This window comes from Hippopotamus amphibius, chromosome 9, assembly GCF_030028045.1.
Source record: "Hippopotamus amphibius kiboko isolate mHipAmp2 chromosome 9, mHipAmp2.hap2, whole genome shotgun sequence".
NCBI classification, from domain to species: domain Eukaryota; kingdom Metazoa; phylum Chordata; class Mammalia; order Artiodactyla; family Hippopotamidae; genus Hippopotamus; species Hippopotamus amphibius.
Genome location: NC_080194.1, coordinates 95,686,908 through 95,702,520, shown reverse-complemented (window position 1 = coordinate 95,702,520; position 15,613 = coordinate 95,686,908). Strand labels below are relative to the sequence as shown.

The 15,613-nt window shown below is 38.2% G+C and overlaps 1 protein-coding gene across 15 annotated transcripts in view; it reads right to left on the bottom strand.

Annotated features, from left to right (window-relative positions):
* The window catches only part of USP28 (ubiquitin specific peptidase 28), a 59,378-nt gene that overhangs the window by 14,093 nt on the left and 29,672 nt on the right, over window positions 1-15,613 (bottom strand). For 10 of the 15 annotated variants that reach the window (XM_057749096.1, XM_057749103.1, XM_057749102.1 and 7 more), the window contains 9 exons: window positions 15,299-15,385; window positions 14,446-14,583; window positions 13,401-13,474; window positions 12,391-12,470; window positions 10,956-11,104; window positions 9,060-9,187; window positions 6,378-6,473; window positions 3,189-3,368; window positions 886-1,106 (listed from right to left, as the gene is read on the bottom strand). In XM_057749096.1, the coding sequence (XP_057605079.1) occupies window positions 886-1,106; window positions 3,189-3,368; window positions 6,378-6,473; window positions 9,060-9,187; window positions 10,956-11,104; window positions 12,391-12,470; window positions 13,401-13,474; window positions 14,446-14,583; window positions 15,299-15,385 (1,153 nt within the window). Of the gene's footprint in view, window positions 1-885; window positions 1,107-3,188; window positions 3,369-6,377; window positions 6,474-9,059; window positions 9,188-10,613; window positions 10,659-10,955; window positions 11,105-12,390; window positions 12,471-13,400; window positions 13,475-14,445; window positions 14,584-15,298; window positions 15,386-15,613 lie in introns of those variants that run through there. The other 5 variants (XM_057749097.1, XM_057749104.1, XM_057749106.1 and 2 more) reach the window with 2 other exon arrangements.

Here is a 15,613-nt window from a genome sequence, read left to right as displayed (position 1 = left end):
TCTGCAAAGAGTACTGCTTCTCTGTACCTGAGGTTCTGACCATTTCAACTTCACTCCACGAACCATAAAGGAGCACACAGTTTTAAAGCAGATAGTGCTTTAGGTGCCAAAGGCTTTTAGTTTAATATACTACATTAAGATTTTAAAAACACATCTCTTATAACTGGCACCAAAATTTCTTAGACAAGAAACAGTCTCTAGAAAAAGACCTTAATGGGTCACTTAGGTGTAAAATATATATCCCAGAGACAGGACCTGCAGGGCTAGATTCTTGTGAATAAGAACTTGGGCGGAATCCAGATTTTGATTATTTACTAAGTTTTGCTCCCTAGATAAAACAAGAAAGAAGGGGAAGAGGGAAAGTCTGAGCAACAGGACAACAAGGCCAAAGGATTTTAGGAACAGAATGCTGAATAATTCGATTTCACATTGTGTTGTGTTGCTCAAATAATCTTTGCTTCGTTACCCTTTAATAAAGCACATTTCATGTAGAAGAGACTTTAAATTGGAAATTCTGGAAAGCTAAATTCTAAGTTTGGGTCAACTTAAGCCAGAGTTCAGACAAACTACAGAAAAGAAAATCAGCAGATGCAGAAAATTCTCAGTCAAAGGTACGTGTCATGAGTGTCCAAGCTACTTAGGGATTCCCAGAAATTCTGGGAAGGGAATTTAGGGGGGACCTTTTTATGGTTGTAAAATGGAAGTTTTACATTGTGACCCAATCTCATAGGGAACAAAAAGTACCAAAGAGATCACAACCCCCATGCTGGAAATCAACAGCATACGTGGCAATGGCAGGATGCGTACCCCAGCTGCCTAACTTCCACATATTCAAACAAACAGAAAAGGCAGAGTAACTGTTTGACAAGTGCTGAAAGAGCTAACCTTGTATATCTTGTTCAATCTCACTCCTCCACCTCTGAAGGCAGGTCTTAACAAAGTTGATCTCCTCGTCTGTGACCGTTCGAGGAGCTGGGTGTGCTGGCATTTCCATGGAAGATCGGGAAGGTTTAAGTGGCTGATTCACCACCTTTGTCTTGCGTAGAGAATCTTCAGAAGAAGGAAAGGTACTTTCAGCATCCTGAGATGTGCTCTCTTTACTTGTACTAAAGGAAGATAAAAAACATGCTCAGATGATAATTTCCAAAATGTGGCATGGTCTAAATTAATGTGCTTTTAGCTGCTACATGCAAAAGAACAGCTATAATTTAGTTTGTGTTTACTCTGTGAAAGTACTGAACCAAACCTTTCCTTTATATGCACCGTCTCTTTAACACAACTCGCTTAGGAGGCAGGTACTAGTATCATCCCTATTTTACCAACTATACACCTAAGGTTTAGAGACATTAAGCAACTTACCCAAGTTCACCCAGCTAGTAAACGACAGAGAGGGATTTACACCCAGATCTGCCTGGGTTTAAGAGTCTATGATCTCTAATCAGGAGTGGCATTTTGACTTTTCCCTCTGCAAAAATGAAATCAAATCTCTGAATAAAAGGGAAGGATAAATGAAAAAAAAAAACAGTCTATGCTCTCTAACCACCTGTTACAACGCCTTTTCATGAAGAAAGGATGAGAAGGAACATGGAAAAGAGAAGACTGGGACTGGAATAATCAAGGAATCAACGGTTGTGTTTCCAAGATGCAACTGACTAAAGTGAGATGTACAGACAGATCCAGGAACAAAATGCACAGAAGAAAAACAGTGTGAGCACAGCATCTGACTCACAGGAATGCAAACTAGGTGGCCCCCTGGGAGACCACAGGGTGCAGGACTTAGAGGCAGCCAATCTCAGTTCTACCATGCCTTAGCCAAATACCCAAGGGAAAGTCAGTAGCCTCAGGCAAACAGTCTAATACCTCAGCTATAAAATGTAGATGTTAACTTCTTTACACTGTTGTTGTAAACTGAGAATAAAGTATGTAAAGTAAATGTTAATTTATCTACTAATTAACTAATGCCAAACAAACTGCACATAGACAAACCAGCAGGAATATAAACTAATCTTCTAACTGTACTTAGGTTTCCATTTCACACCAAAACTAAAGAACATAAATTTCCTAGCTTTGACTTAGAAGAAACCCTCACTCCCTTTCCCACCGCCTTTCTCCCATACACAAAATCATGGAGAAATCCTCTTTTCCCTAAGGACCCATACATATGGAAAAATAAGCCCAATATAAGCAAAACAGTAGATATTTCAATCTCAAAAAAGATTACACACACACACAGAGTAACTTTAAAATCTCACCTCAGACAGTACTATTTTATGTGATTAAACATATTAAGTCACTTCTTAAAAATTAAAACCATTTATATTTCACAAAGGACATGAAAACATTCTACTAAAATCCAAACACATACACACAGGTAGAGCGTGTTTGCCTCATGCCGTCCCCTAGAGAGAATCACTCTTACCACTTGGTATGTTCTATCCAGATGTGCACTTGTGCTCACACAGGAATGAATGAATATTAATATGTGTGGGGGGAATGGGAGCTGGAGGAATGACTGTTTGTTTGTTTTTAACATAAAAGTCTAACCTTTTCTATGGGTTCTAGTGTTTTTGTTAGCCAGGACAAACACATCAAATTTGATCCACGCTAGTCCCAGTGGCTCTTCCAGGCCACAAAGGTTGCTGCCCGCAGCTGAGCTGGAGAGAATCAAGGGTCCACGTGATGTGGCCTCCCAGTCTCTTTACCAGATAAGCCCCTCAAGGCTGTCTGCTTCAACTTCTGGCCAGTTCTTTCTCATATTCTAATTTCCTATTTGTGAATAAGTTTCCCTTTCCTTGATGTTTACTTAGTCATGCATACTTCAGCAGATGAGAGAATGAGATGTTTTGGAAGATCAGGGGCAGAGGTTTCCCCTGGGGAAGGTCTTTACGGCAGCTAGCTCACAGCAAGCTCAAAGCAAGGTGGGCCTGGTGGAGAATGGACACTGTTCCAGACAGTTCAAGACATCTCTGAAATAATCCCAACTATGCTGGGGGCGAGGCGAAGCCACCGGTGTGAACTAGGAATAATTCACTTAAGCGATATTTGGCAAAATCCTTCCCTTTAAGACAAAGAGCTAATGGCCCTTGAACTCTCATGGGGTGAGTGTTCATCAGGTGGAAAGATGGCTCACAGTTCAAATTAAACCAAAAAACCCAGTATACACTATTTTAAAAACTTGTTTTCATTACCTTTCCTTGGATGTCAGGTCAGAAGCTGGGCAGTGCGCTGAAGAAAGCGGTAACGTCACATGTGCATCACTTTGAGACACAGAGCTTTCTGAGGCAGGTTTTGTGCTAGCAAATTCAATAACATATTTCAACATGTCCGGGAGTGGGAACCGAGCCGGGCCCGAGCCGTACTTCACATACCTAGGAGGCAGAGACAATGGTAACTCTACTGCCAAGGCTGGCTTGTATTTTCAGGCTCGCTGACAAAAGATCTATTATCGTGTGGTGAGTCAATAGAAAGGCTTATTCCTAAAGACTATACAGTATTTAATACATTAATCTATAGAGCAAAAAGTTCTCGAACGACAAAAGTGAAAACTGACAGCAACCTAAATTTTTACACCTGGAGGAAAGCATTTCAAATGGGCTCCTAATCAAAGTCACACCAGTGATGCCTTCTCTTGATTCACATCACATTTTGGCTCTGGTCATAAAAGTACATTCTGTTTCTTAAAGGAAAAAAGATATATTATCATTACTCAAATCTGAAAATAATGCTGGTGAACTAGTTACCCAAGGGTTTTTTTCTCTGCTGCCCTTTAGATCACATACTCTGCAATTAGGAAAAATGAGAGAGAGAAAGCTGGAAATGCAAAGTAGGTGTTGACGAAAGTCAGAGTTTAAGAAAACTCCAATCTTTCTTTTGCAGAGTCCTATGTACCCTATGATTCACATACTCATTCCATAGCACAGCCCAGGCATAAGTTACTGAAGATTTCTTTGGGATTAGTAAATAATAAATGTCTTCATATGTAACCAAAATAATTATTTTAATAATATCCAATGTTCTGACATTACCAGCACATGCTATCCTCAGTAAAGAGATTTACTTTAGTGAATTCTACAGTTCACTGCAGTAGGCAGAGTCTAAACAGTATGTAACTAAGTTGACTCACTGGTACAGGTAAACTATAATTCTGGGATTCCATTTACAAAAGGATAGAGTCACTTCACATTTTCTTCTCTGAATAAAATGAAAGAAAGAAACTGGCATAGAACTAGGAAGAAAGAAAATTGTCTTTCTATATCAAAAAGGACATTATGTAATGAAAAATAAAATATACTGTGATCAAAATCAACCACGTGTTAGAGGGTTTGCAGCAAAGGCACTTCATCCTTTCTAATTTAAAGGAGAAACAGAATGATTTCTCCTGTGGATCTGCCTGCCACAGAGAGTTACAGCTTCCACTGAAAAGGACGTTGAACATGTAAAGCTAGAGGAACTCTGAAGAACTGTTCTACTCCTTAGACCTGTTTCCTTGGCTTAATTTCAGCTGTCAGCTTATGTAAACTCATCTCATCTTTTAAGATCTACTTTCTCCATGAAGGCTCCCCTCAATATGCCATTTCCCCTAACGATGAAGGAACATCTCCCCTCTCTGAACTCCCAGTGTGAACTGAACCTCTTGTCTATCCCACAGACATGGTTAATGTGTCTTCTTAAGCCCTCAGTGTTTGCTGAAAGAATTTATTAATACATGACTGGCTTGGACCAAAGGAAACACTTCTTACTAGCACTGCAGCACTGATAATCTGTCATAAGATTTTAGGTCATTCTTTTACATCTGTAACTCTTCCCAGGTGTGCTGTCTTTTAAAATGATACTTATAGAAAATTTCAGGAAAAAATTTTTTCTAAGAAACTCATCTTCAATTTTATGACATAATCATTTTTCTGTCCTTCTACTGGATTCCATTAGACCAACTACTTCATACAATGCAGTACCTGTATTAATTTAGTTGAATCAGAGCAAAAGTAGTTTCAAAAAAATGTCTACACTGTTACACAAGAAATCTTATTTTAAATATTATATCAAAGTACTTTACAGAAGAAATAGTGAATTTTTTTAAAAAATAATGAAAGTGTTGTATGCACCTGGTAAGAAAACTCAAATACAAAAAAGTATAAAACAAACTTTAAAAGCCATCCACCCCCATCTTAGTTCTACCACCTCATGGTATCCATTAAGTTTTTTGTATGGATTCCCAGAACTATGCAACACAAAGACATGCAGTTTTTTTCAAAATTACCCACGTAAAATTATCTGAAATTTTAAGTCACTTCATTTTAAAAAGCAAGTAGTATCATACTATAGAACATGCTCCTGTACACTATTTTTAAATCTAAATAAGCCAGAATACCTTGCTGGTTACTGGCAAATTGAGTATTTTTGAGCTATAATACATCAGGTATATCTGGTTGTATAAAAACAATTAAAACTTTCCAATCTTACAAACTATCACTAAAACCTTAAAAGTAAAATACTGCCACAGGTATAAAGTCCCATAAATCACTTCCAGGAGTATCTGAGGAATCAACCCCCAGCTCAAGTCTATATTAAGACAACTAGATGACGGATCATAAGACCTCTCGGATAAGTTCTTCCTAAGTGAGAGACAGGGAGCTGGGGAGGGGCACCTAGAGATGCAGGGTCTTTCTCCGGCTGGTACGGAAGGTTTTGCCTCTCAGGGAAATTACTCAGCTAACAATGAAGTGGGTAGAGGTGGGGCAGCAGCAAAAATGTTAAGTAGATAAAGGGGGAAAAAGCCATTGACAAGGTTTGGGATTTCCCTCCTAAACACTGAATCAATGGGCTCTCTTCTGCCTATAGAGATATTACACTGACTCTCCTTAGGAAATCATTAGGGCGATTCCACAGAAAGACTCCTTGCAGAACAGATGAACAAAAAGGGAAAGATTCCTCCACAGGAGAAAGGATCTGGTATGTGTCGGAAATACAAGCCCTTAACTTGAGTCAACACCACTCTAGGGAGAATGTCATTGTTTTACGTTCCCCAGGTACCTCAGACACTGCTTTCCCAAGACCAGGGGATTAGAGTTTTATGGCGGTTACCTCTCCTGTGTCTGTGAAAAAGATGGCAAGGGGAGCAGAAAAAGTAAAGAGCTATGAATGCAGAACTTGAGTTCCCTTCAGTCCATTGCCAACTGTGTGGCTTGGGTCACTAAGGTCCCCTGGGACTACCACTGCCTAGCTTAAAGACGGCTTCACACTTTTTTCTTACCTATTTTATAAAACACGCTAGTTAATACTTAAACTCTGAATTAATTTTTAGATAAAAGCAAATTATCTGATTGTAATATCCCACTCTATCTTTCATACTTCTAAGTACAAAGGTGTCTATGACTCACCTTTCCAGTTTTTGCTGAAGAACTTTTATTTCCTCTTTCAACTTTCGAATACACTCTCTCTTACTTCGAACAAGCTCTTTGCTCCTGTACATGTACCTAAGCAAATAATAATCCCACAAATACAATTTATATTTAAAAACATCAATGATACAAAGTTTCAGCAAACTTCAGATACAAGGAAACTGCCTTAATCAGACAAAGGACATCTATGAAAAGACAGAGCTAACACCATATTTAATGGTGAAAGACTGAAAGCTTCTCTCCTAAGATCAGGAACAATCCAAGAATGCCCACTCTTGCCTCTTCTACTCAGTGTTTTACTGGAGGCATAGCCAGTGCAATAACATTAAAAAAAGAAAAAGTCATATAGATAGAAAAGGAAGCAGTAAACTGCCTTTAGTTGCAGTTAACATGATCAGCTATATAGGAAATCTCAAGGAATCTACAAAAATGCATCAGAACTAGTAAGTGGATTTATTATTAAGGTCAAAAGATACAAGGTCAATTTAAAAAGGAGGAAAAAAATCTATTGCGTTTCTGTACACTCGTAAAGAATAAATGAAAAGTAAAGTTTTTTAAAAAGCCTTATAACAAAATCAAAAGCAATAATTATTTAGAGATAAACAATCAGATATGTGTAAGAACTGTACACAAAAAATTATAAATCTGTTGAGAGAAATTAACAAAGACTTAAGTTAATGGAGCTATATCATATTCGTAAGAGTGAAGGACTAAAAACTGTTAAGATGTCAATTTCCCCAAATTGATCTATAGGTTCAACACACTCCCAATCAAAATCCCAGTAGCTACTAGGGGTTTTGACAAACTGATTCTAATAATAATTATACAGAAATGGATCAGAATAGCCAAAACAATTTTAAAAAAAACAATAACAAAGTGGGCGGTTTACACTAACTGATGTCAAGATTTACAATAAAGTCACAGTAGTCAAGATAGTGTAGCACTAGCATAAGATTACAACAGACAGAATTAAACCTCCAGAAAAAGACTCACAAATACAAGTTCAATTTTTGAAAAATTTTTGAAAAAAGTACCAAGATAATTCAATGGGGGAAAAGAGAGTCTTTTCAACAAATGGTGTTGGAATAACTTGACATCTACACACCTCCTTACCCGCTCCAGCAAAAAAAAAATCCCGTTATTTCATACCATATAGAAAAATAAACTTTAAATGGGTCATAGATGTGAATACAAGAGTTAAAATTGCAAAATTTCTAGAAAAAAATCGAAGAAAATCTTTGTGAGATTGGGTTGGTAGATTTCTTAATTAGATTTCTTAATTAACCATAAAAGGGCACCTGATACATTAGACTTCATCAAAACTAAAAACCTCTGCTGTTCTAAAAATACCAGTGGAAAAAAAATTGAAAGAGACAAGCAGAGATAGAAAATATTTGAGTTTGTATCTAAAATATATAAAGAACTCTTACAATTCAGTATGAACACAATCAACCAAATTAAAAAGCGGACAAAAGATAAGAACAGACACTTCACCTAAGAAAATATACAAATGACCATTAATTAAGCACATGAAAAGATGCTCAACATCGTTAGTTATCAGGGAAATAGAATCAAAAGAAAAATAAGATATTCCTACAAACCCAACAGAATGGCTAAAATTTAAAAGACCGATAATTGCAAGCATTGGTGAGGATCTGGAGCAAATGTAGCTCTCACACACTGCTGACAGGAATGCAAAATTGTATAGCCACTTTAGAAAACAGTTTGGAAATTTCTTTTAAAGTTAAAAATATACTTTTCATACAACACCCAGCAATCTCACTCCCAGGTATTTTACCCAGAAGCACTAAAAGCCACACCAAGACTTTTATGTGAAAGTTCAGAGCAGCTTTATTCATAACAGCCTAAAACTGGATACATTTGAAATGTCCATCAACCAGTTAATGGAAAAAATATGGTGGTACCTCCATACAATGTAATACTACTCAATAATACTAAGAAAGAAATCACTGATATATGCAATGACATTGATGAATTCCAAAACCATTAAGTGAAAGATGATGGCCACAAGAGGGTTCATATTGACTATTAATGTCCCTAATGATGACACTCTAAAAATGAGCAAATTACAGGGCCAGAAAACAAGTGGTTGCCTGAAGGTGGAGGGAAGGGACTGACTGGAAAGGGGCATGAGGGTACCTGCCAGGTGATGGAAATGTTCTATATCTTGATTGTAATGGTGGTTACTTGGCTGTATACGTTCGTCAAAATTCATTGGCTGTACACCTAAGAATGGTAACATATCTTCATATGTAAACTGTATGTCAATAAAACAGACTTTAAGAAGATTAAAGTTCTACAATATAAGTCTGCCTAGGATTTTTTCTCAGGAATACAAATAGTATTCAGATGAGAAAGAAATACATGGCAGCTACTCCAGATACTGTTCGTCACTGAAGACAGTAGGGCTTTCACCTAAAGCCTAGCTACTCAAATTGTGGTCCAGAGATCAGAACCATCAAACAGCACCACCCTGAGAGCTTCTTAGAAATACAAACTTTTGGGTCCCAACACAGATCCACTGAATCCAAACTTGCATATTATCAAGACCTCCAGGTGAGTCCTCGGTATAATACATTTAGTACATGCTCACTTCTACTGCTACAACACATCAAGAAGACAATCAACCACAGAACTCACCTGTCCATATAAATGATCTGAGGAAATTCCAGCTTATTGTGAATTTTCTCTGGCTGACCAAGGGACTGATTGAACTCAAATCTTGAGAGTTCAAAGGTCAACACTGGAGGTAGCTTTGTAAACCAACGCTATGTCAGAAGTAGAAACGTGGGAGAGAAAAAGTTAATTTTAGGAAATAGCAATAGCTAGATTTAAACTATCCCTCATCAGACTTTCTTCTTTTGGCATAGAATTTATATTCAAATCAAACTCATACTAGAGGATTTTTTAAAAAAATCCCCAATAGTAAAATGACTACTTAGAATCATGCCTTCTTAGAGAAAAATGGTTAAACATTCCTCAAGACTTCAAAATTAAGAGCCAGTTAACGTTTTAAACTCAACTATCATCCTCAGAAATAATGACCCTTAAATATGTGAACTACACCGAGAATCTACACATCGTTCACTAGGTCATCAGTATTCAAGAGGTTTATAATCTGATGAAAACAACTGGCCTAACCAAAGAGTTAGAAGTTGCCTAAAAAGACTAATATGTGTACATATATTACACACTACTTATTTACAATCTATTATTAACCATAATTTGAATCCCCTTTATTTCTAAAAAGGAAACTTGAAATAGCCTCATGAGTTCTGAAGTTTCTGAGAAAATCTCTTAATTTCAAGAATTTACAGATCTCACAAGGGACTTTGTCAAATCAACCTATGATGTTACCTTGAGTTTCAAGAAAAGAAAGCACTGAGTTATAAAAAAGATCTCAAGTTTCCCTGACCACAGATGAGGAAGAATTAAGCCAGGAAAGGCATTTCTGTTCCATTCACCTATATGCCAGAGGTCTGTGTGAGCAGCTTAAAACCTTCCCTTTACCAAAGGTGCAAACAGCGACATTCCCTCCACATACCCTTGTTGGCATGAGGTGAATCCAGATAGCCAGCCTGACCACCTCACAGCTTCATCTCAACAGGCCCAATTTTATATATTTTTTTTTAATAGAGAGGTCTCGTTCTTGAACAAAGGTCTCCAGAGGTCTGAGTCGCTAATGAACACTCCTCTTTCGTGAGAGCCAGCCTCAGCGCTGCACAGACGGCACAGATGTTATGCCTCCCGACTGGGGAGAAACACTCTCCCTGGAGAGCCAGGGAGGCTGCAGCTCTCCCCCAGCTGCAACCCTGCTCTACAGCTAATGCACCGTGACAGGGCTCACGTCAGGCTCCTGACTTCATTCAAGAAAGATTTTCTTTCTGTTATAAGTAATTACTGAATTGGACTCATATAAGGCACAATTCTGATTCAAAATGTATGATGAAAGGAGAATTATCCCAGCTGTGCGGTGTTGGCATTTATGCTACAAGGTAACTCACTAATTCTCAACACAGCGGGAACTTTGAGATATTAATCACCCTCACTTGCCCGCCCTGTAACTTCCCCCTTCTTTTCAACCCACAAAAACAAATAAAGGAATCTTAAATTTAAAAAATTTTAAAGCAAAGGCAGAATTTACAACTGAGAAAAGTAAATACTGTAATAGGGAAAGTATTCTGAATGGCATACCATAGGAGTTAATCACTGTACTTTTACCCTCCGAAAATATGGAGGCAGTGGGTTCTCCCTACTCAGGTACAGGTAGGCTTCAACAGAAAGAGAGAAACTTGATCATACTTAAAATGTCAGAAGCAGCACACAACCTTTATATGATTAACTCAAATCCATACAAGAATTTACTTATCAAACACTAAGACTCACTAATGCTTATCAACTCATGAGAGACTTCAGACTACAAGTCCTATTAAGTGTAAAGTTATTTAACATGTAATGTGAAAACAGTTTGCCCAAAAGCTTAGTCCTATTTAACTAGCTTTGTCTTGGCAAAGCAAATAAAAATATCCAACTCACCTCTTGTCCATACTTCACTGAATGATCGGAAGGAAGCAGCTCAATGTCACCCTCCACCATGGCCCCTTCCAAACATTCGTCTAAGTTGCGATAACCATTTACCTGAAGGGGATACTGGCCGAAGGTCTCATTGTTACAAAAGGGCTTTCCTAGGCAAAGAAACAGATTGCTTTTTTAAAGACATCACTACTGCTATCTAAAGCTTCTTTCCTGGCAGCACAGAGACAGTCTCTTCTTAATTCAGCAACTCGCTGAGAACTGGTTAGAAGTATACTTAGCCTCCAAGGCTACCTCAGTGAACCAGTGGGTCCAGGCAGAGATCATTAACAACTATTAACTTCACAAAGAGAAAGACAACCAGAGGTTATATGCCTCCTGATCAAAGACTGTCCCACCACCTGTGAATCAGTCTTGACTAATTAAAAAGCCTTACCTGCATCTGGTCAAACTCTAGATCCAACCACCAATTTACAAAAAGAGGAGCAGAGAGGAACATGTTAAACTATATTACAGATACGCAAGCAGCAAAATTTTAGACTGTAGAGAATGTAAGAGAACAATCTAACTTCTAAAAAAATATATATATCAGGAAGAAAGAATGGGGGGAAGGGATAGTCTGCAGATTTTGAAAAGAACTTAGAAGACATATCAAACCAATCATAAATGAACCACATTTGTATCCTGATTAAAACAAACTGTAAAAAAGTATACATATGGGGAAATGCATTTATTTTTACATATATAAAACTATATATTTATATACACATGAAATTGTAAAACAAATTGGGTATTTGAACACTTGACTAGTTATATGATACTAAAAAATGTTGTTTTTTGGGAGTGATGGTGGATTAGATTTTTTTTTTTTCCTTTTTGGCCACACCACGTAGCATGTAGAATCCCTCACCAGGGACTGAACCCATGCCCACTGCAGTGGAAGCATAGAGTCTTAACCCCTGGACCAACAGGGAAGTCCCTGGATTAGACTGTTTTAAGAAGGCTATCAGAGGGTAAAAGAAGACAGGTGTTAGATGGAGAATGACTGGCCATGTGTCTAACACGCAGCTTAGATAAGCCTCTAGAGTAGACACACATTTTTTTTGGCAACCTCACAATGAAAACTTGAGATTAGATATTATGCCTGAAAAAACAATAGAGAAAACTGTTTAACATCAGTGTGTATCTGACATTAATACCAGATTTGGTCTGTGGAAGTATTATGCAACTCCATATAGCGACTCTAAGACAAACACTGTGCCCATTTTACAGATGAAGAGACTGAGGATCAAGGATCTCATGTAATTTGCCCACGATCACACACATACCAAGAGGCAGAACCAGTATTCAGACGTGCATTTGTCTGACTCTCAAGCCATTTCACAATAATACAGATGTGGTCACAATCTAGAATTAACATTTAGGGCAGAGAATTTACCTTCACGAATCCCTTCAGTGAGGAAAGTACCGTAGAATAGCTGCACCATTGGATTTTCAGATTTGTTCCTGGGATTGCTACTTTAAAACAAGGGGAAACAATTCTGTATCACTTGGATCAGCTAAGCACTAAACCAAACCACCTTTCAAAGGAAAAATAATACATTTTCATCAACCCTTAAAGAGCCAGGTATGGTCTAAAATAAGTAACAGATTAGGTCAGTTTAAAAATTCATTGAACAAGTATATGCCCAGCAATGTACTAAATTCTGGAGACACAAAGGCCACAGGCATGATTCCTGGCCTTAAGGAGCTGAAAGTCTAACAGGAGAGTCATACATGCAAACACAGGTATGTGTGTACTTTCAACACATACATCCATATCCAGTGATAGAGTATATAAGGTATAGAGGTCATATAAAAGTAGTACAGTTTTACAAATGAATACAAAAAAGCTGTCCTGGTGGCACAACAGAGATGGAATGAAAATAGCTTATTTCTACTAACCCATCTTAAATTGTTATTAACTATGTAAGATGCTATTTGGAAACTTGTTTGCTGATATATACTACTTCTAACTAGAGTTTAAAAAAAAAAACTGAGGAAACAAATCTCTCTGTATCTGTATCTGGCAAGGATATTTATATTCTTTGCTTTGAATTTTACCTCTGTTCAATGACTTTAATAATTAAATTCAATGTATTCATATTATATCTCCATTCTCACATCAAGGGTTGATGTGTATCTTTCAATATATTTTACAGCACAGGTGAGACTTTAAAAAAGTTAATAGTTATGACCCTTTCAGTAGAAAGTTACAGGTTAATATGATTATCTATAGCAGGAAAACCAAAGGTGAGGGGGATAAACAATGACAAATATGTGTGGTTACCCCACAGAGTTTGGTATAAATCAGCAATTTCTACTTCAGAAGAATAATGCCCCCACATCGTAATTCTCACTGGCCCGCTGTGAGCAGGAGGGATGCACAAACAAATCCCCGACACTCACTCGGCGTTAACAGCTAGCTGGAACGCGTCCTCTAGCCAGTCCAGGAGCTTGTGTGTGAATTCACTCACGTCTTGCTGTAAGAGAGGCACAAATGGTATAAGAGTCAGACCCAACACTATACTTAGGGAAATGAAAATCTGCCCTTATCCCACCAGGAATTAAAATTCTATTACTATGAAGGATTCTTTTTCAGGCCCAAATATCATGAAGATACAAGGAACACTGGAACCCAGCTGCTGCGGACACACACAAGGCCCAGGAGGCCATCGCACAAGGCCTAGGAGGGGATCCCTGACTAGGAGGAAACTGCAACACTACCCCTTCCGGCCACATCTGTTTGTGACAAACTAACAAAATCTTCCAGTTAGGCCTTTAAAAAAAGGTCCAAAAACAGACTGCAGTCCTCTAGAACAATATGAGATCTGAATGGAGAAAGGAAACTTTTATGAAATGTTTTGAGAATTTTGTAGAACTGTAAGACCTTTAGACAAATAGAGGAAAAAAGAAATTTTATGAAGAAGTTGCTCTAATAGCGATAGCTTTGACCTGAATAGGAGGTAGGGAAAGGAATGTACTAGTGTCTACGAAAGAAAGATTGCTCAGAAAAGCTACTGAACTCAGGTTTAGATTGTTTCAAAAACAGGATTTCTATCTGGGCCATCCCAAGACAAAGGTGCAGACAAAGGACGGACTTTCCTTTTCTTAGTGACCCTCTGCCATGAGTCACTGAGATATTTTCCAATCTCATCCTTTCTACAGCCCACAGACTGGAACTCTGAAAGCAGCCCCTGGAAATTCTATTCTTTCTACCATTTTTTTCTTCCTTCCTTTAAAACCTCCAGCCTCTCCCACACACCAAGCACATGCACACACATTCTTTATACCACCTCAGGCATTATAAAGGGCAAAAGCAGGCACACACAGTCCTGCACACTCATGTTCACAGCTTGTCACACAGCTGAAACAAAGCAATATCACAGTAGTAGTAACAAGGCATCACTGCAAACTCCTGTCAAGGGAAAGCACGACTACAGGCTTACTTTACCTGCTGTTCCTCAGGCGATCGGAATGCTCCCTTTAAGAGGTCCAGGGCTGCTGAAGGGTCTACAAACTTGCGATTTGATCCCATCATCAGAGCAAACAAATACTGAAGCTCCTGCATAAACACGATATTTCTCTTTTCCTGCAGGAAAGAAAGCGATGTGTACTGTTATAACCTCTTATTTGGAAAATTAGAACACATAAAGAGAAAAGTAGTCAACGCTCTCTCCCTAATTTACAAAGATCTAGATCAGAGTCAGGTCTCAAACTGTTACAGGTACTCTGATAAGGTCTGTGTAGGGGACTGCCCTAAACTCAAGAATATCTATGTAGAAGCCAGAGAGAGAATACTGTCAGAAAGCAAAAGTGTTTATTTTCTAAAGCTGCTGCCCTCCCTTCTTCTGAGAAAAGCATCATCAAGGTGAAATTCTGGGAAGGGTTAGATCTCGGCAGGAAGCTACATCCTTTGACAAGAATGGACTGAAGTCTCTTCCAGGAAGGCCCAGGCCCCCTGGCATCAGGTCACCCACTCTGCATCACTCAGCATGAATGGCTACTGGAGCCTGAAGGAGACGCAAACAAAACAGGGATTTCTAAATTTCCCACCCAAAAGCAGAAAAGCTGAGGGCCTCAGAGTGACCCCTCACTTTCTTAGAACTGTTTTCCTAATTTAATTCCTGCTTAACTTTACACTTTTGTAAACCCTTATTTCTTGTCACAAAGAACGAGCCACTTAGAAACGAAACCAGTGTTACACAAGCCAAAGAGCATCACAGGTACCAGCTTTAACGAAAATTTAAAAGCCTTAGGGATGAAAGGGACTAAACAACAATGAAGATTCCTCAACACCAATTTACCGTGTGACTTGGACAATTTTCAAGCACATTCTGTGGTAGACTATAGCTGAGGACAAGTCTGCGGAATTCAGGCAACTGAAACAGAGACTGAAACAAAGAAGTGGGTTAATAGCCTTTCTTTCAAAATAACTGCAGCAAAAAAATATTTTTTACCTTAAAAGTATGTATAACTGTCCCCTAGTAACTCCACTTCTATTATGTCCAAGGAAATAATAATGGCTATGTGTAGAAATTTAGCCAAAAGACTGTTAATCCTTTTTAGGAAAAAAACAGAAACCACCTAACAGCTACCAGGAGAAGAGGAAGTAAACCACA